Below are 23,672 nucleotides of genomic sequence, written 5' to 3'. Positions count from 1 at the left end.
CATCAACAAATCATTAACTGAAATAAGAAATGTTGAACTTGATTTTATAAGAACAGTACTTGTTTGGTTATTATCAACTCGCAATATTTACCTGCTCTGCACCTTCAGTCGCTCCCTCGTTCTCTCGTGATGACATCGACACCTGCTGGTTGCTAGGATATCAAGTGACGTATAGCAGTGTAAACAGTGGCCTGGTGATGGATCTCTAAGATCGTGTATAACGAGAGAAAAACTCTGTCTGCCTTGTCGCTGCCTGCAGCCGTTTATTTTCAAGTGGATTACTAACGGTAGAAGAATAGCTCTGAGGTAGTTAATGATATCCACCTTTTCTTACGCTGCTGATGTGTCTTTTAGTTAAAATACATTATATTGGCATAAAATACAAAAACTGCACCTTTAGGTTACCTTAACTCACCTCTCCTTTAACAGTAGAAGAATAAACATAACAAGCATTTAATTTATAACAATTAAAAGAACCTATACTCAAACTCAAGTGTTTCTATGAAACTTTGAAATAAAAGTAATTGTAAAATGCATAAATTACCAGAATAAAAAGTGAAACAAGGAGAATTTAAAAAGAGGCATTGGACATCTTTATTTTCAACAGACATTTAAATTCTTATAAAAACAGCACAGTAAACAATCTACCAAAAGCTTCTTTAATAGTCATGATCACAAAGCCACGTCTTCCAAATAATACTGGAGTTATAATTCTCTAAAATAGTATTGCAGAAGTCTGTTATTGTGTGAAGCTAATGAGTCTTTAAACTCACTTTGTGTTGATCACACAATAACGCCATGAACTGAGGGGAACAGTGCAGAGCACGCAGCTACAGCATCACATAACATTCACAGGCCTCTGAGAAACCCTAGCACCAACAGACAGCCAGGGTTCAATATATAGTGTGTTTTAAATTGAAACTAACATTTAAAGGATAATAACAGCGTTGCAGCACATTTATTTTGTATCACGACTTTAACCCTCTATGCCCCAACTCCATGAATGTTTGTTTTGTTTTTTTGTCATTTTAAAAGATAAATTTCACATAAAAAGAACTGCAAAAACAGCCAAAAGTAAACAACAATTTTAACCTTTATGGGACCTGGCAGTAGTCAGTCTCTGCTCTACACTAAGAGACAAATCTCCATGCATTTTTTTGCTAATTCTACGGTCTCAAGACTCGAGTTTGTCTATTTTATCTTTTATCTAAAGATAAAAGGCTGACTTTCAAGAGTCTGTGAGTTTAGAACACAGGGATTTCAGTGACAATACCAGCTTCCAGGCGTAGATTCATGAGGCACTCGGCTTTCTTTTTAAGCTGCCAGTGTAGTTTCTGGGATTATAGTAAAAAGGAAAAGATGGCACCAAACAGTCCAAACTCTTGTGAGCAGTGCAGGTAGAATGGCAGTGAAGACGCAGAGACAGAAGTAGATAAATGTTGAGTATATATTGTATTCAGTAGCACCGGGTAAAATAGTACGGTCAGTGTCAGAGGGTCTGCACAATGACAGGATACAGTAAGGACATGTGTTCAGCACCCCTGATTGGCAGCTTGTGTGTAGTGTAGTAGTGGACGACCTCTGGGATGGAGGAGAAGGGGGGGCTGTTCTCGCCAAGCACGTAACGACCATCTGCAAACTGAGTGAACTTCATATGCATGAATCCTTTGCAGCTCCTGGGAGAGAAAGAGACAGGAGAGATGACACTTTGAGTGACTTAGTCAAACCTGGATTGTTAATTGTGACATGTACTGAACACGACTGAAAAGAGGAGTATCCAATCAATTTCCCTACTTGAACAATCTGCTATATTACATTTCATACAAAAAAAAATAAAAAAAAAACTTTCCCCCTGTGTTTCAGTTTTAACAATTTCATCAATATTGAAATGCTTTGTGCCAACTTGTCAACTGCTACTCGACATATGAAGACTGGTGATTATGTTCACAATAATAAATGTGTCTTTGAACATTGCTGCAACACACAAAAGTGACTCAGTGGGAAGAGAGAGAGTAGAGAAAAATTTAAAATTGCCTCTGGGCTTAAATATGAATTTCTCTCCTCACTAAGTTACAGACTGTAACAATCCCAAAATGAGGGAAAAGTAGATCAGATAATTTTGGCAACAGCAGAGTGCAGTGACGTACAGCTGGGTATAATTCCCCTGTAACAGTCTGCAATATTTCCAATAGCACGAGAAGGAGGATTTTTCATTTTGATCCAGTTAAGCTTATTTTTAAACACAACATACAGACTATGTACTCTACAACTGTAAATGGCACAAGGCTAAATAAGTCTAAGACAGAATATGAAGACTAAGTAATGGTCAATAAACAAACACAAGTCATGACTGACTTTATTCTAATATGCTGCAGGGGTCAGAGTGCGAGCAGGAGTTTACCTGAGCGACAGAGAGTAGTCGTTGCGGCAGGTCTGGCTGTTTCTCACAAGGTAGGAGCTCTCCTTGCAAAGAGTCAGTAGACTCTCTGCCTCTGAACGGCTCAGGGCTCCATGGTACCATCTGCAGGTGCCCACACAAGTTTTGTTAAATTCATGTGTTGTTCCTTCAGTTATATTTGGCTTTGGGTGCTGAACGTATGAATCAGCACCCACGTCTATGATTGGTTCAGTGATTCAAATCTAGACAGACATATCTGGTAGTGTGCCCACAGAAGGCTGTTTTTCCGGCTACTTTCAGAAACAAATGAGACGTCCTGGGTGACAAAACTGAACCATGTACACTATCCTTTTTATGGTGCTTCATTTGATAGTTCCTGTGAAGGAAACAGCTCAATAATTAACAATATATGTAAACAATGAAGAACGATAACAGCGACATTAATGTTAATCGCTTACATTTTTTTTGCCTCTGATTTTTAAGCAAAGCCATTGAGAGTCACTGTAATAAAAACAGACTCGAGCCAGGGGAACACACATAATTAGACACACATAGAGAAAATCTAACACAATAAAGCACTGTCTTCATATGCGCAATCCCAAAAGAAATTAAACCTGACATTTTGTCTTATTTCAATATCAGACTCTTAAAGATGGAAAACTAATAAAATCCAATTTGTCCCAATGGCAGGCTGAGAAATATTTTTCCTAGATGGCACAGACCGTGCTGTAAAAGTCATTTAGTTGTTTACTTGTGTTTCCATTAAAGTTTCTGTTGATAAACTAATGTAATATTCTGAATGAAATGCAGTCCAAAGAGTTTCTAAAATTCTTTAAATTCTTGTTCACAATAACCTCCTAAATGTGTGTTTCATTATTATTTCTTATTGTTTCTGTCTTATTTATGTGCTCTACATCATCTATATTAGCAATTGTGTTTTAAAAACACCTTCACTTTCGCTTTCTATTAGCACTGTAGTTGTCTACTTACACTTGTCTCTCTAACGGCATAGACGGATCCACTCTCTCTCCCAGGAGAGAAGGAGTGTCACCAACAAGACGGAGTGTAGTTGTCTCAGCTGTGGTAGACGTAGTGTTTGTCTTGGCGAGCCTTGTCTGTTCTGTCTGAACTCGCGAGCGTTCCCTTTCTGCCCCTTCAAACTGAACTATGGCCAGACAGAAAGAAACTTGTTGGTTTGAAAGGACATTTGTAAAAAAATAAATAAATAAAATACCAGGAACACAGATTTACCTGCTAGAGCTTTAGAGATGTTGTCCTTCTTCCACTCCCAGGGCTGGTCATATTCATCAGCCGGCCTCTCATCATCCTGAGGCAACCTACTCTCACGACTGTCTACAAGGCCAAGTCCAATTTCAACCTTCTGAGTTTGAGGTTGTGCTGATGGAGCAGCTCGGTGTTGATGACGAGTCCTCTCCTCGTATGGATTATCATACAACTGGGTGCCATCTCCACCCCCAGATCTGTTTGTAATCATGCTGTGCTGTAGTTCTAAAAAGAAAACATATATAGTATACAGACATACAGTATTTTACCATTCATAAAATATTAGGTCCCTAAATAATACCAAATCTATAAAAAAACAAAAAACAAAAAACAAACAAACATAAATTTAGTGTGAGGTAAAGATCTTAAAATAAACCTGAAATTATCCGTTGTGCCTCAAATGGCTCCATATAGCTGCAGCAGTCTGTTGGTACTGATTTGGGTTCCCAGCTTGGTCGTGCTCTTGGGTCTGGACGCGCATCAAATGGGTCAGAGTAGTCTGTGTCAGCGTCAGAAGCGGCTGGGGCGGAGGGAACCACCTTGGGACACAGTATGAAACAATGGGAATGTAAGAAATTACATGGGACAATGTGATGGACTTATTTATGTCAAGGAAAGTCATCCTGAAGTGTCTTGCGTGTCTACTGTATTTGAGGAAGTGAGTGAATGAAATGGAGAGATGCTTACAGGTTCTTCCTGAACAGTCACAGGACTCAGGGGGATTTTACATCGACCAAACTCCTGAGAGTCCACTTTAATTAGTCTGTGTTTGGGGGACACCACTTTTACCTGAAATACATAAAAAAAAAAAAAAACACACAACAATATTTATCTTCTGGAACATTTCTTCACTAGCAGGGATGTCTTTATTATTGATAAGCACATTTATTGACTAACACATGGTGCCATGAACACCCACACTGAACTCAGCTGTAAAAAGAAAAGCGAATCATACCTCCACACCATTCGACAGCACTGAACCAAATGCAGGGAAAGAGGGAAAGCTCATTGTGGTATTACAAGAGCTGAAGCCGCCATTCTGGTGCTCCTTATCGGAGTGCTGGTACGGGTCTTCAAAATCTAGCTCCTTTTGAGCTCTGTAGGCCCTTAAAATCTCACTCTCACTGTAATCTGGTCTTGGGGGCTGTGGAGGGTCACGCCTGCTGCCAAAGTTTAGGTAGTCCTTCAGCCACTTTGCCATGGATCTGGAAATGAATGTGAAATAGACGGTATTGAATAATTCAGCATGACATATTATAGGGAGAAGATGTTAAATATCTATATAAATATATAACAAAGTTTGGGTGTTCTTTGGATCATTGGGATTATGTAATACTAAACTAAGGACAGAGCAGTGCCAGTGTGCTGTTGTGCCTGGACTGAGGTTTTTGTTTGCTTTAGCCCACATGACCCTGGCTCAAGTTGTTTAATCTCCATAAAAACACACATTAAAAATAATCAACAGGTCCAGTGAGAATGTTTCTTCGTTTGGTTGACTTTGATGACTCTTCCTCTGAGGTAAAACAGAGTTTGGGTTTTGATTGTGCTACAATGCTAAGCTAAGTAGGTCTATAAATCACAACAATAACAGCTAAGTTAGCTAGCACCAGGGGGTAAATCACTGTCTTATCACTTATTTATGCATAGAAATAGATTAAGGATATAGTTCTATTTCACACTGCCGAAACAAAGCTAAATAAATGACTAATCTTCGTATTATGTTATTTCTTTGACAAGGTTAGTGTTAAAGTAATAGAAATTGTACAACTGACGGTCATCGAGCTGTAAATGTGCCAAAGCTAAGTTAGCTAAGTTAGCTAAGTTAACGTAACGTCGACACTGTTCCATGCTAACGTTACTTCTTTGAGCTCACCCTCTTTTCTTTGCATTGACGGCTCCTCGTTGCTGTTATGTCTCTCTGAGTACCATCCAGCGTTTCCTTTTAACGCTATCCAGACTAAAAATAAAACATTGTGCCCCGTGAAATCCGTCCTGCTTGTGAGCCAAGCAGGTCAGTCAGCTAATGTTAGCTGGAGCGGAGCAGACCGTGGAGCAGACCGGGGGCTGCTTAAAGGGGAGTGCGGAGCTATTTTTGGTCGGTCGACATAAAGCATCAGCTGTGGTGAACAGCATGAGTGCATCCAGATCAACGAATGCATGTCTTTTGTCTCACATATGCAGTTCCAGCTGTTGTCATATTGTCAGATATCACCACAGAGACTCAATGCATTCACACTTTTAGTTGCCTTCAGAGAATAAAGACCTCTTAGAAAAAAAACATGATCAAAAGCTTTGACCATCTCAGCAAGTGGACCTAGAGATGAGATTATGTTAATCCCAGATCTCTTGAAATCAGTTTTCAGCAGGATAGCTATATAAATGAAATTGATCAAATTGCTTTGTCTACTAAAGAAAGTGCATGTATGTCTTCCAGCTTTATTTAAAGCAAACATTGTCAAAAAAAAGCACATTGTCTGCAGGATTTACAGTATGAAATCACACTGTCCAAATACTGAATCACACACATTGGTATTGTTAACATACTTTTACTAGTTATATATGTCTACACCTGTGTGAGCATTCACATGTGTTGGTAGAAAGAATTATAAGAACTTTAACATTTAAGTAGATTTTAAAGTGTCAGGGACAAAAAAGTTGAACATTTTTTTAATACACAAAAATATACATCAAATGTTATTACTGGAAAAACTCTTATCTGTGTTCCTGCTCATGAGTGCCCACCAACACACTGACTTATTATCAGTCACCTCTTTATAAAAAGGGTTTCATAAGATGAAGCCCCGAACTGGTTTGCACTTGTTTTTGATTTATCTACAGCATTACAAGAACATTTTTAATTATATTCCTTTCTCTATCATTCATACAATTGTGTACAAGTCACTTAAGTCATCTTCTTCTCAATCGCTGCCACTGCTGTCACTGTCTGAATACGCCCCCAACAGGCTGAGAGATGATGATCCATTTTGTGTGGTGACGGGCTTTGAAGCATGCGAGTCAGCTGTCGACACCTTTGAATCTGTAAAACAACATACACAGTGACTGTGTCTTTCAATTCATAATCAGGCTGTAAAAAAAGCAACAAGAGAGTTTTGTTTTCCAAAACCTAAAAATCCAAAATACACACACATAAAAAACTGTACATAAAAGTCACATTTGTCATTGTGGGAACATCAAGGACACAAGTTTGGTGAGAAAATAAATAAATAATAGATGTCTGTGACTGAAAATAAATCCTGTCAATAAGAGTACTGATGAAGTCAAACTGAATGAGTGCGTTACCTATTTGAGAAGACGAAGCAGCAGCAGCCACTGAACTGGGTTTGTTGAAAGCTGCTGCTGGTTGTTTCTTTCGTACCAGCAGGGACCCTACGGCCTTTCCATTACCCAGCGTCCCCACACTCCTCTCCCAGCTTTCCACCTTAGCTCTTTTCACTCCTCCAGGTGTGGCTCCCTGTAGAAACAGTACGAGAATTTATTATTCCCCACTCGCACTATCCTGTTGGTGTTTGACTTTAACCACACTATTGTAAGTATGTGCAAGTTTCAATATGCTACTTAACAATCTTTGAATTACTTGAATAACTGGTACTACTGATATGTAGCCTTGTATTTCTTATTAATATTCTACACTATATGGGGGAAATGGGATGTTTACATGACAAAAGAGTCTTATTTCATGTACTGAACACACGGTAACGCAGGTTATTAATGCAGTAATAACTGGCTTATTGCCACTGGAGGGCACCACAGCATCAACACACTACAATTTTAAGTTGTTATGGAATGTAGGTTAGCAGAAAATTCCCTAATTATACATCTAGACAATGTACATTAGCCTTCATTTGGATTAGCCTTTTGGTACTATCACCATTGAGGTTCCAAGTGAGTTGAAGTGATACCAAAAGATGACATGCAACATTGCAGCCTCAGGTCACAGAGAAACGTCACTAGTGCAACAATAGTCATCCTGTCGTCTGAATACTGGAGTATTTTACAAATCCTCCTGACTTTTTCAGCAGTTTGTTGTCTTGCTGTCTTCTGAAACAAACGTCTCTTTGCTGTGACAAAAAGCCACATACCGATAATCAAAAACAGCATTCCCTCCTCCATTGTTCCTGTGTGTTTTAGCAAGTTGACAGCAGTTATGTGCTTTCTCACTATACCAATAAGCTACAGTGAGGGGGTACTATATTTGCACTGAAAGCAAGTATTGTGTGCAAAAAGTGAACTACGTTGAAAAACGCTATACATCTACCTGTTGGCAGTGGGTTTCTTTGATATAATATTGCATTAAACTAAAACTAAAAGGATGAGTTGAAAGATGCTTCATAGAGCTACAGGTGTGTCAAGCAACTTCTTTAAAATACTTTTTCAGTCTTGTTTGAAATGCCTTATCAATTAATGATGTTTGAAAAAGGACCACAACTATTAAATTAAACAATCTGGCATTTAACTATGCTCCAGCAAACCATAGCAAGTACAGGTCATATGTACCTGTGTCTCTGTGGTTTTGTCAAATGTGAGGATGTCAGTTGGTTTGTCTGTGCTAGACATCTTTGATTGCGAGCTGTTGCTCTCCTCTTCTTTCTCTGAATCAGAGTCAGAGTCTCTAAGTCTTTTCACAAGAGCGCGCTCCAGCATATCTCTGTGAAACAAACAGAGCATTCCGTTTTAATGTTAACAACTACTCAGAGTTTAGATGTGATTGTAAGAATGATGCACACAACTAAAGTCATTAATACACTAGGGGAGAACATCTGAGTCCCAGATCACTAACTTTGTCTCTCGCTCATCCTCTTCTTTTTCCCTTTCCCTCTCTCTCCTCTCCATCTCTCTGTACTGGTCGATCATTCCTTCGTAGTCCACCTGAGCCTGCCTCTGGTTCAACTCCTTCAGCTCCTGGAGATTCTCTAAAACCTCCATCTCCATCTTGGAATCCTTTGTGCGGTTTTCCAACACCTGATAGAAGATTTGAAAACCAGTTAACTGAATATTCTCAATGCTTGTAGCTCGTACAGTAACATTGAACAAGCAGATGTTTACACACTGACCTTCATGGGGTTGTTCAGTTCCTCGTCTTCCCTTTCCTGCTGGACTCTCTTCTCCTCCTCCTCAATCAGTTTCTCTGCCTGGAAGTTTCGTGTTGCACCATGCTCCATTGCATAGTCTGTGTTCTCTGGGTCAGTCTAGAGTCACAACATAAAATTGAGTGTGAGAAAATATTTTATGCATGTCTCATTCAGAAAATGCCCAATTAAATAGTCTCACCTTAAATGTAATCTCAGCAAGACACCGAGTACATTTGATGTAGAAGCGGAAGATGGGGAGTCCCATATACAGCTCGTTCTGAACAGTTTCTTTACGCGCATTGAACTTCTTCCCCTTGTAGATGTACTCACCACATGTTTTACACCTGCAAACAACCAGAGGCAATGTAGAGGACACCATATTCATATAACTAATTAACAGAAGCCAGACAGACTTTGTCATTAACAGGTAGTGTTGGTTCCATTGTGAATACCACCCAAATACAGCAAATGGATTGTGCAATCAAATGAATCAAACCAGCAAAAATTATTGTTCTTACTGACAACCAGGTATATCTGATACATGTACTCTCTCCAACACCTCTCCAAGTAGTTTCTCAGAGGATGAACATCCTTGGTAGAGGCACAGACCTCCTCCAATCAAGCATATTGTTATGTTTTTTGCCCTCTCACACCAGTTGTTTGTGTATTGTAGGCAGCTTATTAAACCCTCTAATAACACTATACCCTGCCACACAGGCAGTGTGTGCTGTGGTTTAAGAAAAGAAAATCGAAAAGCATCAAGTTATACTGTTAGACGGATGCTGAAACAAACTATAACACACGGGTGACACCGACATACCTCATATTGAATGGGGCCATCAATCTGACCACGTACTGCCGATCCTTGGGGAGTTTGAGCTTTGGGATTTTGGACGGATCAAAATCCGGAGGGTAGTATTTCTGTGAAAGTACAAATATTAGTTACTGGAGAACGTACAGTAGCAACGAAACTTTACAGTAACGAATGCAGTAGTCGCAGCTGACACATATTAATTGACTACTTTAGACGAACCCTTTAGCTTCTATGCTAACGTTAGCCTGCTTGGTTTCTATAACAGCTCAAAAGCTACTATAACTATTTTAACTTTGCTAAAAGGGGAATATATTTATTAAACGTGTACTTACATTTAATACTTTTCTTTCGGACATTGTTGCTTTTGCTGTAAATCTGAAGAAGACGAAAAAAACTTAAGCATAAACTGTGCGAGTGTTATTTCCACAGCACTGCTAGCATGTGGCTACTGGTAGCTGAACTGTAAACTTCCGGTTGCCCCCTTTTTTAGCTTCCGTGCTTCAAATTGTGCTGCTGCCCTATGCGGAACGAATGAATACTTAGAATCGTAAACAGTCAAATTTAAACAATATAATTTTGCCTTTTTTGTTGTATTTTCTTGAAGACATAGGGGAAAATATATGAGAGGGAAACAAACGCATAGTCAAGTATGTAGGCTATAACTGACAATTAAAATAAGGTAAAATGAAATATTATGTATGGAAGAGCATAATTAGAAGATTAGAAGTTATTTAAAAATGCTTATCATTCGGCACTTTTCTGTGTGAATCTCTTCTTCAAACAAGTTTATAATATAAGTATGACAGGATGGATGACACATGAAATCCTATTTTTATTAATTAACTGTTTCATTGTACAAAAGAAATAAACAAGCTGGTGCCATCTAAGAATCTGTAGCACTGAGCATTGGGATGAATACAGAGAAAATGTATTAAAATCAATATTATCAATTGAGTAAATAAATTACATTTTTATAATCTTTATACCACACATCCTTTAATGTTTTTGTTAGTGTTACGACTTCCTAAACCTTTTAAATGATTAAGGATTTATCATGTCCCACTGAAAGCGAATCATTTTTATACTTTATAAAATATTTACTCATTCCTCACTCAATCTGTGTGTTACTGTTACACTTCTAGATGACTTTGTTGATGAGGTCCTGATATATTTGTGTTGATAGAGTTACAGTTACCCACACACCGTTTTCAGATTATGCATATGTTAAAATAGGTTTTTGCACATGAACATCATGTCAAACTTTCTTTATTCAGCCTGAATGAGTCAGAGCTTCAGATATTGGTCCTCATGTTTAATCTTCTTCAGGAAGGTACAGTCATGGTGGAAGAGCTGTCCCCAAGAGGTAACACAATTTGACAGTAATGTGGTGGCCCTGACAGGTTTTGTGTGCAAACACACACGTAGGTACTTTGCTTTAGGGGCTGGTTAAGGTTAATCCATCAAAAGGAAATTGGATTTTGATTACAGATTGGTGTCAGGGTGGGTTAACCTGAGACCTGATCTCAGCTTTATTAAACACTGGCAGCATGAGAACATGGTCAGAATATATTAGCAGCAAAACACAGAGGAGAATAGGTCTGTGTTCACAGATGGTTCAGGTTTTCTGGTTTTAGATTTAACAGTTTCAGATTCAGTCACTGTTTTATTCAGACTTTTGATGCTTTTACATTCTGTTTGAGACGAGTTCGTTGAGTTATTCTGGCAGATTCTGACACAATAACTCATCAGTGAGTGATGTGTGCACACAATGGGCAACAAATTAAAATATATAACAGATTAAATGACCATCTATAGCACAAGGTAAATAGATTTGAATGTTGTGATAAAAATGCCATGCAGAAATTTAATTTCTGTCAAGCCTCTACATCACTTCGTCAAATATGTTTTACAAAATACCGTCCTTGATCTCATTGGATATCTTTCAAGTCCCTACCTGTTAAATATACAAAGGTGCTGAGCAGTGTCAACAGGGTCAAAGTTTCCATCAATATTTTAGAGGCTGGCTGATGTCAACAGCAGCTATAAAGAGGAGGCTCTCTGTTCAGGAGACCTCCAAAGCCTCCACACATCACCCTGTTGAAGAGAAGGACGTCTCCTTACTGGGTCTCAGCACCATGGTCAACGCTCGGACTCTTCTCCTCGCGGTCACCTGCTCCTGCGCCTACCTGTGGCTCGCTCACGCCGAGGACTCCTCAATGGAGACGCGCTCGTTGGATTTTCCTCTGAAAACCCAACAGGAGAAAGAACTGGTGAGAGATTTATAGGCCTCATGGGTTTGAAATGCGTCAGCTTTTACTATACTAAAATTTAAATTGTTCGAGTAGTACAGTGAAGATTTTAAAGAATAAAATGTACCCCTTCCATTTCCACACCGAAAATGGGCACGCCTTGCCTACTTGTACTAGCTCAATTTGTTTTATGATTATTAAACTGTTTTACTTTTTATTTAAATGCAGATTGACGCGTTGCAAGAAGTTCTGGAGAAGCTGAGAAACAAAGAGATGCCCTTAGAGAAAAAACTTGGCTGGTTACCTTCGGTACGTACGATCCAAACTGAAGTTGTCAAACTTTAAAATTTAATTTAAAAATATTAATCATATTTTCCGTGAATGGAATTGGTTTTTATTATTATTATTATTATTATTATTTTCTCTCACCTTTAAATGATGTTCGTGTTACTAAGATTATCTAGAGATATGATTCTGGAGATTCAATGTTTTGTCTCTTCTCATATAACATGTGATTTTATAAACAAGAGATTTGTGGTTGTTTAATAAAACCAATATAGAATTAACTTGGACATTAAAACATATAAATAATGATCTGTTTACTGATATACTGTTTTTCTAGTAGATCAATCTGCAACTTGTTTCCGCATTTATGTTGTTTTTATCTTTCCAGTGTGATGCAGGTGAGCCATGCGCCGTGCGTAAAGGCGCGCGTATCGGCACACTGTGCAGCTGTCCCCGGGGAACTTCGTGCAACTTTTATGTTCTCAAATGTTTGTGAATGAAGAAAAATATTTAAAAGAAAAGGTGTAAGAAATGGCAGGCGAGAGTTCAGGGGTCTGGAGTGACAAAATATGTCCTCCCTGTCAATATATATGAGAGGGAGGTGTTAATGTTGTCATTCAACTTGAGATAAAATAAAAAATGCTGCGTAGCATGTGATTAATACACGATGTTTTATTTTATAGAGGAATATGTTGGAATATGTATCGATAAAGGTTTAATGATCTGTGTCTCTCTTGGTATTTATTTGTGTGGGGTTATGACATCAGACTTTTCAATGCAGATTTTGTCATAAATGCTTGTTTTTTCATTTGTTGTTTGTGGTTTCAGAAAACATTTGTATCATGAGGTCAATAAATAACATTTTGAATTCAAGGGTCCATGTGTGTCTCTGTGTGGGCAGTATATGTAAAATTAAGTGATCAAATGTGCTCTGCATTACAATGGTTACTGTAAAGGGGACAACAAAATTATACTGAATGATTTTTTTCGCGTGTCATCAATAATTCAGCTTCCTGCTACACTTCCACTAATGCATGGCGGCATTCCAGCACACCAGCTGTCATCTTTCTGCAATAAAAGGCGCTGTCAGGCTTTTTTTCAATGACATCACATCCAAGTGCAAGTTTCCAACATGGCGTCCAGCCGGCTGCTGGAGAGGGAGGTCCAGGAGGAGCCGAGGCGCGCTGCGACCGCAAACACGGACTTTCCCCCGCACAAATACTCCCTGCTCATCATTATTGGACGGACGGCTCACTTCAGACAGACTGGACACATCAGCAGGGAAATTGAACGAGGTACGTAGATTTCAACTTGCTTCTCACAGCTACTGCATGCCATTTTGCTTCGCGCAACATTCTCATTAAAAAAATCAGATTTCTGCAAGTTCTCGTCGCCTAATGATCCCCGATGATGCTACAGAGAGCTCATTGCAGTGTTTATGTAATTTTATCACACCTCTAACCCAGGATGCGTCAACTGGCGATGCTCCACCACCAGCATCACCTCATCCCTCTAAATATATTATTATTAAATACAGTCTGGGGCGAGTGGTTTGTCTTTCGGATGCGTTAATCTTTACGTAAGCAACGAGAAGCATTTGAGGAAATGTTGCAGGGCGAATATTCAGTCAGCACATAGTCACTTGTAGACGATGTGTCAATAACCTGTGTGTGTGTGTGTGTGTGTTCAGGTAAAGCAGTAACTCGGATACTGAGACACAGGCACATACATTTATCTGGGTTTTACTGTGCGTGTCTAACTGTGTACAGTAAAGGGATGGGACATTTGAGTGCATAATTTATGTAAAAGAGCTGCAGATAGATAGTGAGAGTGAAACGGAAACACAAGAATAGACACAGAGTGAGAGATTATCACTGAAGAATCAACATTTCATCACAGTCTTACCAACAAAAATTCATGAAATGCTCATGAAGAAAAGCTCAGTCTCTTGGCAGTATTTTGTATTTTCAGTAGATAGTTTGAAAGATTTTTTTTAATTTAAAGTCTAAGAAATATTTATAAATGAATATCTAATGTATGCTATCACTGTGTTTGGAGACTTTCATGAGAACATGAGTCAGCCATGTGAATGAATGCCTAAATATATAGGAACCAGGTATTTTGGTGTGTCCAGCATTTCTATGAACCTAAATATTAGGTTAACAAAGCACTTAACAGTTGACAAAAGTCTATTATGAAACAGAGCAGTCTTTGTTGTTATTGATGCTTTAATTTGTTTGCGTTATATACTTTATTATAGCCTACGGTTAATTTGCACCATGTGATTTCCAGGTATACGGTCATGGGACATCGACTGGAAATCCTGTAACCTCGACATCTATTTCCAAGAATTCCTATCCCATCACACAGCATCTTTCAAGGGAACGGGTATGTAAAAGCTTTAATTTGATGAATCCTTCATGCCCAAACTCTTTGACTCCAGAGAAATTCCTGTCTCCATGGTAACCCGCCAGCTCAGCGCGTCTGGGGTCAACGAGGAAGGAAGGAAGGAAAGTGGAGGAGCAGTTGGGTGATTGTTAAACATGGGTGGGCCCATTGGATAGAAAACAATAGAGACCTGCAGCCAGGCCGTGCCACCTCTCACTCTCTATATGTGTTACAGTCTTTTACTACACAAGTACGACAGTCATGCTATAGCTGAGCTGTGAAGGAAGGTGATGAACCCAGACAAGAACACACATTTCTCTTTCGATTGAGGACAAAATGGCACCAAGAAAAGGTCACCTGCACTGTATGTGGTAAATAAAATAGTAGTTAATTGTGTTTTAATAAAATACATGTTAAATAAGGTCTTTAGGAGCGAGAATTCACTGACTAGTAATTAAGCTTTTATCCAGGTTAAACAAAAAAGCTCCCCAATGGTGACAAATGAGCTTTATAGCTTGTGATAGGAGATCAACTGTTTACAGTCTTTATGCCAAACTAAACTAACCAGCTGACTGTAGCTTCATGTTTAGTGTACACACATGAAAATGTTACTGACCTTTTCACCCAACTGTTAAGAAAGAAAAGAACAAATGCAAAGATTTTGCACATTACATCTAAACAACAGTCACATTATACTGGGGCCATAACTAGAACAGCGAAGATCAGAAATGGGAAAAAAAAGGGCTTGAAATAAAGACAAAGAAACTTTGTTTATATCTGGGTCACTATTTACAAGTTGGCTGTGTTCGCCTCTGCATCCTCAGACGTTCATTCACTTCCACTCAGACTGGATCTTCACTGTAGATTGAGTAAACTTGGCATTTCATCCTCAGACAGCCCCTCTTACTCAGCTGTTCAACTCTTCTGCCTTCCTCTTTTTACATTCAGCGAGTCAATCAGCCTCCCACTTCTCCCACTTCATTTTCTCTTTGGCTTCTTTGAGTCACCCCCTATTTGCTTCTGGCCTCTCGCTCACTGCTCGGATACGTCGGCCTGATTCCTAACTCCCTCAGCTGTGGCTCTCTTGTTTGCTTCCTCTTGGCTGTCTGCTTATCTGTCCCTCTCCTTCTATCCTTTGTTTTTCTCTCTGCCTCCTCAGGGCACAAGTGTCTGCGCCACAGTACCAGAGTGTTGGACACTCAGGTGTTGATCAATCCATCTCAGGAACAGGCTCATTCAGAGGTGAGGGGATGAATCATTCAGCAATATACCTACCTCACCCAGTTAAATAAGCATTTTTGATGCAACTATTTCACCATTTTAATCACATTTTAATGATCCAAATGTAAATAGATAAAGAAAAATATTGTCATTTTTTTTATTGGCTCTGTCCCTTATAATAAAAGTGTAGTCTAGAAAATTACAGATGAAAAATGGTTCAAGATTAAATAGTTTTAGTCCAATAAAAATCCCAAACATGTCGAGTTTACAGTGGTACGAAGCAGCATTTAAAAAGCTGCTAACAGCAATTTGCTGCTTTCAGAAAACAAAACTTACCATCTCTCTCGGCTGGTCAGGTGTTTGCTCTCCTGTCGAGGGAATCGGCTCATAAGCTGTTGATCTTGGCTGGTCTGAGTGTGGAGGAAAGTGGAGAGCTGCTGTTTCATAAAGGACTATTCTCACCACACCAGCTGAAACAAATACTAACAGAGCAGGTAACGCTGTAATATGCACATAATAAATGTTATATAATGTTATTAACATGCATCAGCTGCTCATAGTAACACATTTAGACTTCATTTTCATCAGTCTGCCATTTAATGTCTGATCTAACTGAAAATCCACAGAGAATACTGACCAAACTTATATCTAATGATCTTCTAACTTATTAGTTGGCTGATTTTCTGAAGTATTGCAAAACACACTGTAAAAGAAAACAAAAACATTTGGATGTCAAACGCTGTCTCTGTCTTCAGTTCATAAATCTAGAGCGCTCGGCCTCCTCCAAGCTAAGTCTTACCCTCAGCTGTCCCAACGTCGGCCAGTGGAGAAAGACACTCTTGGATAATCAGCCTCTGTGGGGTCCTCTTACGCTCCACATAAATTCCCCAGAGGTGCTGCCCGCCATGGAGGGCCTGGAGGGATTCACCTCCCTGATCTCTGGTACCCTCTGTCCACCATCCCCCTTTGACCTCCTGCCTCCTCCTACCACCGTCGGTTTCCTCAAGCTGTCCCGTCCCTGCTGCTACGTGTTCCCTGCCGGCCGTGGCGACTGTGCCTTCTTTGCAGTTAATGGGTTCACAATCCTGGTGGATGGTGGCTCGGACTCTCAGGCCTGCTTTTGGAAGCTGGTCCGCCACCTTGACCGTGTTGATGCAATTCTGTTGACACACATCGGGACAGAGAACCTGACTGGGGTCAACGCCTTCCTGGAGAGGAAAGTGACAGAGCAGGAGTTGAGCTCAGATGTCAAAGGTACGAAGCAAAGATGATTTTAATGATGTTCCTTCAGGAAGATTAGATTAACGTGTCTCTGTCTTTATCTGTTCAATGTCACATTTTCTCACTGTTTGTATTTTCTCTGTGTCTTTTTACTTTTTGTCTTTTTGAACAGATGACTTGTCTAAGAGGCTCATCTCTCCAGAGCTTGGAGTTGTGTTCTTCAATGCACCTAGCAGGTTGCAGGTGGAAGAACAGCCTTGTGAGTGACTCAGTGGAAAAGATATAAGACATCACTGAAGTTTTCTTTAGTTAATCTGATATCCAAAGTCCATGTTTATGAATAATTTGAAAGCTGCAGTGTTCTGCATCATGGTGATATAAGCCACATTTTACATTGTGCATTGTTACGCTGTTATTTTACTTAAATTCTCAGTCTGATATTGTAAACTTAACATTTCACAGTAATCAGACGATAATGCAAGTAACTAACATGAAGTAAAGGTGTCATTATTCTCCTATCAGGTGTGGATAATGTCCTGAAGAGTACACACCAGGCAGCTCTAACACTACAGTTATTAAAGAAGTTAGATATCAGACCTCAACCAATGTTTCGACCACAAGGAGTCCCCATTGAGCCGCTAACCCTATTCCAGAAGATGGGAGTGGGACAGCTGGATTTATACATCCTCAGTCCTGGCAAAAACAGCCAGGAGTACCAGACACTCATGCAAAACTGGCCTGATGCGGTCTCATCTGCATCCAAATCCCAAACCCTTCCTCTCACAGCCCTAGCCTCTGTGTGTGCCCTGCTTGTGTGGCACCCTGCTTGCCCTCAGGAAAAGGTGGTCAGGGTGCTATTCCCTGGTGTTACCCCACAGACCAAGCTTCTCCAGGGGCTAGAGAAGATGAAGGGCCTGTCCTTCCTCCAGAAACCTACAGTGACTACAGGGGACTTGGAAAGGTTGGGGGAAGACAGAAAGAACAAGAGGACTGAAAGTCAAGAAAGTGGCAGGTCACAAGGGAAGGAAACCACAGCCAAACACGGGAAAGAAAGGGGGGCTAGAGAGGAGGGTAAGGATGTATCAGTGAAGGAAAAAAGAAAAACATTAAATGGAATAGGTGTAAAAGATACAGATAAAAACAAAATCAAAGAAGGGGGTTTAAAGCAAAAGGTAGCAGCATCAGAGAAGAATACTTCAAAGAAAGGAGGAGGGAAGGATGGGAAAAAGGAGGAGAAGACTGGCAATAAAGAGGACAATGGCATTGTGAAGAATGACCAGGTGAAAAAGGATGGTCTCCCTACCAAGTCAAAGAATGAAAATAAAACAAAGCTCAAAAAGGATGCAAAAAATGACAAAACAGGGACGAACAAAACAAGAAAATCAACAGGGAAAGAGACAAATGATGGCAAGAAGATTAATATAAACATTGAAATGCCAAACAGCAACTCAACAAAACCTGGTGAAGGTGCTATGGAAGACATCCAAGAGTCACGGTGCCCTGCAGCAGAGAAGCAGAATCAAAAGATGGAGAAGCCTGAAGAGAACCCCTGTGGGTCCAAAATGTCTACCCCTGAGGATATGACAGCTGATTTTCTCCAGCTGCGGGAGGAAACTGAACAAGAAGAGGTGCAGGTGAAAACAGCAGATAAGGCAAACCGGAAAAGCAGCGAGTCAGGAAATGAAAAGAGCTGTGGAGGTTTGAGCAAAGAGACACAAAATGAAGCTGCTGATACACTGAGGGAACAAGCAGCAGGTGGCACTGAGATAATGGGAGGAGAGAAAGGTGATAATGAAGTGCAACATAAGGCTGGGACTGGAGGCAAAGCTGTTGCAGATATGCAGAAAGAGTCTGTAGAAACACGTGGAAAAGCTGCCAAACCAGCTAAAGTTGTGGGATTTCCAACTCCCTTAAACAAGGCGCCAAAGGACGATCTCGCAGCTCAGCAGGACTTAACCCCAACTGAGTACACGCTCCTGGATGGTGCTTTGAAATACAGCCCTTCCTCTCGATCATCTCCAGAGAACCAGGCCCCTGTTAGCCCCGATGAGGAGACCGTAGAGCCGGCTTCCCCTGACTCACGGCCCAACAGTGCTGGCCACACTCCTTACTGTCTATCCCCAGATGATGTGTGGTGCAACAGAGCCACTCTGAGCAGGATACAGGCCCAGATGAGTAACGCAGAGTCCACTGACATCAAAGAGTCAAATGGATCCCCTAAACAAAGTGAGGGGCAGCATTTTCAGCCCAGAATCACTCCAGAAGGCCACACAAACCCCAGAGAGAAGCACCTGAGTTTCCTTTCTTTGGGAACATTAAAAGACGGATCCTCAGACCCCTCTCCCTCTGTGGCCACCACCACCACGACACATTCAATGCCAGCAGAAGTGAGTTCGCCCCAGTCCACAGAAGTGGACGAATCACTGTCCATGTCCTTTGAGCAGGGACCAGCCAATGTGAGCCAGAGAGAGGGGGATGATTGTGCTCCTCAGTCCCACTCCAATGGAGGCCATTTTGCGGGGATGTCTTTACAAACAAAGAAGCCTCCAAGGTCTCTAGGTCATGGTTCAGAGATGGGAAGAGCTCCAGCTCCTAACACACTTCATTTTGAGGCGTCACCTCATGATGTGGATCTTTGTCTCGTTTCTCCCTGTGAGTTCAAGCATTTCAAACCGCCTGACTCCGGCTCAGGTAGCAGCGAGCCCCCAAGAGGCACCTTTGCTGCACATCATCACGGCAACAACAATAACAACCCCAACAACACGTCACCCAGTGAATCAAACGCCCCCGTCTGCACGGAGGACTGCCCATCCACCACAGCAGATGGAGCTCTGGACTCAGATGAGGAGTCCTGTAGTGAGCCGACTAACTCGCCACACGACCTCAGCGCCAGTCAGGCTCTGCCCCCGGACCCTCTTCCAGCTCCACTCAGGGACAGTCCACCGCTGCTCCCACACCCTGACGCCTCCATGCCTGTTCCACAGTCTGACTCTGATGCTCACGGGAAGAGAGCAAAAGTCAGTAGCATGCGTGGGAAAAAAACACCAGGGGTGAGTTTGTCTTATTAGCAAAGAAGAAAAAGAGTCTTCGTTCATATGGTGTGTGAACTCATGGATTTAGGTTAAATCGGCTTAAAAGAAATCTAATCTAAATCACACTTTTTTTGTAACTCCCAGGTTATTGAAAGCTCCCAAAAATCAGGCTCAGGGAAAAGCAAGACAGGCGTCCTAAAAGGGAATGTCTCTTCCACACGTACACCTTCCTCCAACACACGCTCAGCACCAGCAAAATCCTCACCTACCACAGGTACAGATGTTATTTCTTCTTTTTCTGTTCTCAAATTTTTTTCAGACTTAAGTACTGATTTTTCGGGGTCTTTATGTAACTTTCATACTGCAGTTTTCTCCTCTCCCTGCTGTCACAGGCTCTAAGTCTACCTCTGTTGATGAAGTCAGTTTCTATGTGGATCTGGCCTATATCCCCTCTGGAGCCTCCTCTCCGACTGTCAGTGCGGATTTCTTCAGGTGTGTTCGCTCCTCCTGTTACATCATCAGTGGTGACAATCCAGAGCGCGAGGAACTTCTGAGGCATACGCTGGACGCCCTACTGGACGCAAAGATATCCTGGTCCGACACTATGCAGGTAAATGCCTGCATGTACACAATTTTTTAAGCGATACAATTTTAAGCGCTTTGGCACAGACTGACACCTCAACCATCAGTACTAACTAGGCACTTTCCATTTCACAGTCACTTAAAACAACAACCATGGGTTTAAATGTCTAAATGCATGATGAACTTTTCTCTGTATCTCCAGGTGACGGTGATCCCTACCTTTGAGTCTGTGTTGATGCAAGAGTGGTACCAGCAGACTCTAGACAGACAGAGGGAGCTGGACATCACTGTGCTGGGATCCAACAGCACTGTCGCCATGCAGGACGAAACCTTTCCTGCCTGCAAGATAGAGTTCTGAGGCATACTATGAGAAGCAGGAGTGGAGGGTGAACGATGATGGGTGGTGATGATGTGTGTGAGAGAGAAACAACAAGTCTGAATAGAAGGAGTGCAGAGGTAGTGAGTTAGAAACAGACATAACTGGAAAATAGAGCCCTTTCAGCATGGAAAAGACTGAATGGGTAATAACACGGGATGTTCCCTTCCTCCCCTCCTGGTTTATCCCTTCTTTCTGGGCTTCTTTTGCATCAAACAGCCCTTCTTTCTCTACACCCAAGGCGAACACACATCCCTCTGGGGACTACTGCATGATTTCTTTGACCCATGACCCTGTGCAGAACAGGAGAGGAGATCACACTGAAGCATCACGGGCTGCAAACATGTAGATCCACAAGTAAGTTGACGATGCAGATTAGTCAAAATAGTTAGCATACATGGGATTAAAGGCACTGTGTGTACATTTGCTTCCTCGTTGTGTGATAGTAGCCTGTGCTATGTCTCTGGGCCTATTTTGATGCTTTTGTAGCAACATTAGTCTATCTGAGTGAAATGATTTAGCTATTCAGACAACTCAACATACTCCTAAACAGTAAAAGTGTGCAATTGTTCGTACGTGAAAGCACTGTTTGCATTGCATTTCTTTTATTTGCTAAAAATGCACAGTGTAAGATGTTTGTCGTGAGCACTGTAAGCAGGTGAGTTGTGCCGTATGCTGTACCTGCTTTATGAAGTATTGTGCGAGTGATGACTGCCCGCTCAATCACCGAATCTCAGAGTGCAAAGACAACTCTGTCAGCGGGGATTAAGAGTACCAAATTAAATTTAACAGCCTTACATCGATCACCTTACTAACAATGGTACTTGAATGTTGTCAGTCAAAATGCTTTTGTAGAATTATGCATTGACTTGTTGTCTTAAAAATATCACAAGTTGATTGTGGATGTGATCATATGGTATCTTGTTTCTGCACAGCATACAATCATGGTTTATTCACACTGGGTCATATTGGGAGCTTTCTGAGTTGAAGTCTGTAAAAAGAAAGTTAAATTATCTTTGGAGGCAGAATAATCCTGAAAGTGAAACTGAAAGTCGTATAATCACACAACTATCTACTGCTGTAATTACATGAACTACAGTCCACAAAAAACCTTATACTCTGTAGGTCCATCAGTCATTTCCTATTTATTCCTTCCACATATCGTAGACTATCTTGAGAAATATAAAACATGCAACTGCTTAAACTCTCAGAACACAACAGGACTTTAACTCTAGTTATTCAATAGATTGAATTACTAATGCATTATTAAAAAATAACAGGCCTCTCAGATAAAATACTACCAGCATACTTGAAATACAACCTGCATAATTGGAAATCACCCATTTGCTTTTCTTCTTATGTCCGTTTATCCCAGTCTGGATGTTCAAGAATGAACATCATATGATGTAAGATCATCTCTGTTGTTCTGCTTTTAAAGGATTAATACACACAAATGTGAATGTGGAATACAGTTTCCTTAATACCAAAGCATGAGATGAAAAAAGATACCACTTACTATTTTCCTCTCCACCTGAATGCTGCCTCCAAAAACAGAAAAGAAAATCATTTTCATGAGTCACTAGGTCTCTTCTTCATGTCTAAATGATCTGAAAGCTATTTTGTAATTATATAAATGCACTATTAAACTTTTATCATGAGCTTGTACTATCCTTACAAAATGCACTTTTTGAATTTGTGCAATTACCTTTGTTTGATATCAATCTCTATGGAATTTTACATGTTGTCCAACCCAAATCCATTACAACCATAATGATTTTACATGCATATGTCTCTCTTCTGCAAAAAAAAAAAAAAAAAAAAAAAGGGAAAGAGAGAGATTAAGTAATGTATTATTGGTGTTAAAAGATTGAACTAGGTCTGTAATCATGGGCAACAATTACTTGATCCACAAAGTAGCCAAGTGAATTGTAACTATGTGTATGTGTCCTGCATGTGTAAAAGATGTACCGTTTGTCGTTTCATTCATGATATTCATGAAAACAGAGCAAAGCAATGTGGCAGAGTGGGGACAGTGAGAGGGGTTGGAATGAACATCAAGAACAATTCACTTTGCAACTGTACTGTGAGTAAATAAAATGTCAATATACACCGGTCATTTTATTAGGTACACCTGCACCTGTACCTGTATAACCTAATACAATCCACTACAGCAGAAACTGAGAAATTAAAAGTTTGTAAAAGTACAATTCACGTACCTAATGAAGTGGCCAGTGAGTGTATGTGGGAGCAATGTATGAATAAAGAAAGTTCATCACCATTAAAAAATGGTGCATTATTTCCTAACTACACTCAAGTTTTGATAATGTTTCACTGTGAAGATTCAAAGTGATAAGTGACACCTCGGTGATCATCTACCTTGTTTTTTAGCTAAAGTACATATTGATTCAGGGTGGATAATAATTTTGAAGTATGGGGAGGTGCAAGAGGATGTGAAATTGTGCTGTCTTACTGTTGTCTCTGTATTTGCAGTGACAGTGTGAGCCCATCGAGCGTCTGCAACAAAATCCAGAATCCTGCTTCAGCTTGCAATAAAATGAAATAGCAACTCTGTTAGTCACATAAACAGAACACTAATAAAATACAACTTAACAGAACTCTTATAAAGTATTATGAAGTTCCAGTTAACTTTTAGTTTCAGTTTGAAGCAGAGAACCAGGAAATTACAAACAATGGCAGGTTTCGTATTTCAAAGGTGGACCCTCCCTAAGGGA

At 40.4% G+C, this 23,672-nt stretch overlaps 4 protein-coding genes across 4 annotated transcripts; 2 read left to right on the top strand and 2 right to left on the bottom strand.

Moving 5' to 3' along the window:
* Nucleotides 1–1,433: 1,433 nt before the first annotated feature.
* On the bottom strand, nt 1,434–5,732 carry LOC113148645 (SH2 domain-containing adapter protein F-like). The gene is made up of 8 exons (XM_026340405.1): nt 5,556–5,732; nt 4,638–4,887; nt 4,370–4,471; nt 4,059–4,221; nt 3,650–3,907; nt 3,389–3,563; nt 2,402–2,521; nt 1,434–1,676 (listed from the first exon to the last, which is right to left on the bottom strand). Exons 2-8 carry the CDS (start codon nt 4,881–4,883, stop codon nt 1,490–1,492), a joined length of 1,251 nt encoding a protein of 416 aa, XP_026196190.1. The 5' UTR covers nt 4,884–4,887; nt 5,556–5,732; the 3' UTR covers nt 1,434–1,489.
* A 366-nt stretch (nt 5,733–6,098) lies between these two features.
* On the bottom strand, nt 6,099–10,032 carry yju2 (YJU2 splicing factor homolog). Its single transcript, XM_026338895.1, has 8 exons — nt 9,919–10,032; nt 9,593–9,693; nt 8,972–9,116; nt 8,755–8,889; nt 8,481–8,662; nt 8,198–8,348; nt 6,983–7,154; nt 6,099–6,719 (listed from the first exon to the last, which is right to left on the bottom strand). The coding sequence occupies exons 1-8, from the start codon at nt 9,940–9,942 to the stop codon at nt 6,601–6,603; spliced, it is 1,029 nt and encodes a 342-aa protein (XP_026194680.1). The 5' UTR covers nt 9,943–10,032; the 3' UTR covers nt 6,099–6,600.
* A 1,440-nt stretch (nt 10,033–11,472) lies between these two features.
* Nucleotides 11,473–12,772, top strand: LOC113148396 (cocaine- and amphetamine-regulated transcript protein-like). Its single transcript, XM_026340096.1, has 3 exons — nt 11,473–11,856; nt 12,064–12,144; nt 12,509–12,772. Exons 1-3 carry the CDS (start codon nt 11,614–11,616, stop codon nt 12,614–12,616), a joined length of 432 nt encoding a protein of 143 aa, XP_026195881.1. The 5' UTR covers nt 11,473–11,613; the 3' UTR covers nt 12,617–12,772.
* Nucleotides 12,773–13,252: 480 nt separating this feature from the next.
* On the top strand, nt 13,253–23,233 carry LOC113148465 (microtubule-associated protein 1S-like). Its single transcript, XM_026340166.1, has 10 exons — nt 13,253–13,415; nt 14,413–14,508; nt 15,668–15,750; nt 16,086–16,223; nt 16,485–16,983; nt 17,123–17,209; nt 17,473–20,000; nt 20,127–20,256; nt 20,375–20,592; nt 20,767–23,233. Exons 1-10 carry the CDS (start codon nt 13,253–13,255, stop codon nt 20,920–20,922), a joined length of 4,098 nt encoding a protein of 1,365 aa, XP_026195951.1. The 3' UTR covers nt 20,923–23,233.
* Nucleotides 23,234–23,672: the final 439 nt, after the last annotated feature.

Source organism: Anabas testudineus, chromosome 22, assembly GCF_900324465.2.
Source record: "Anabas testudineus chromosome 22, fAnaTes1.2, whole genome shotgun sequence".
NCBI lineage: Eukaryota > Metazoa > Chordata > Actinopteri > Anabantiformes > Anabantidae > Anabas > Anabas testudineus.
The sequence above is the reverse complement of the archived record's forward strand: the minus strand, read 5'-3'. Positions and strand labels throughout refer to the sequence as shown.

What these genes read in the sequence shown, in the direction of transcription:
- yju2 (XM_026338895.1), bottom strand. Translation starts at nt 9,942, where the DNA reads ATGTCCGAAAGAAAAGTATTAAAT. An exon ending in CCGAAAGAAAAGTATTAAAT is followed by an intron (nt 9,694 to 9,918) that starts GTAAGTACACGT and finishes GTACTTTCACAG; the next exon opens with AAATACTACCCTCCGGATTT. An exon ending in GAGGATGAGCGAGAGACAAA is followed by an intron (nt 8,349 to 8,480) that starts GTTAGTGATCTG and finishes TTTGTTTCACAG; the next exon opens with AGATATGCTGGAGCGCGCTC.
- LOC113148396 (XM_026340096.1), top strand. Translation starts at nt 11,614, where the DNA reads ATGTCAACAGCAGCTATAAAGAGGAGGCTCTCTGTTCAGGAGACCTCC. An exon ending in CCCAACAGGAGAAAGAACTG is followed by an intron (nt 11,857 to 12,063) that starts GTGAGAGATTTA and finishes ATTTAAATGCAG; the next exon opens with ATTGACGCGTTGCAAGAAGT. An exon ending in AACTTGGCTGGTTACCTTCG is followed by an intron (nt 12,145 to 12,508) that starts GTACGTACGATC and finishes TTATCTTTCCAG; the next exon opens with TGTGATGCAGGTGAGCCATG.
- LOC113148645 (XM_026340405.1), bottom strand. Translation starts at nt 4,883, where the DNA reads ATGGCAAAGTGGCTGAAGGACTACCTAAACTTTGGCAGCAGGCGTGAC. An exon ending in GGCACAACGGATAATTTCAG is followed by an intron (nt 3,908 to 4,058) that starts GTTTATTTTAAG and finishes TTTTCTTTTTAG; the next exon opens with AACTACAGCACAGCATGATT. An exon ending in GACTACTCTCTGTCGCTCAG is followed by an intron (nt 1,677 to 2,401) that starts GTAAACTCCTGC and finishes TTTCTCTCCCAG; the next exon opens with GAGCTGCAAAGGATTCATGC.
- LOC113148465 (XM_026340166.1), top strand. Translation starts at nt 13,253, where the DNA reads ATGGCGTCCAGCCGGCTGCTGGAGAGGGAGGTCCAGGAGGAGCCGAGG. An exon ending in AGCATCTTTCAAGGGAACGG is followed by an intron (nt 14,509 to 15,667) that starts GTATGTAAAAGC and finishes CTGCCTCCTCAG; the next exon opens with GGCACAAGTGTCTGCGCCAC. An exon ending in CCTGGTCCGACACTATGCAG is followed by an intron (nt 20,593 to 20,766) that starts GTAAATGCCTGC and finishes CTGTATCTCCAG; the next exon opens with GTGACGGTGATCCCTACCTT.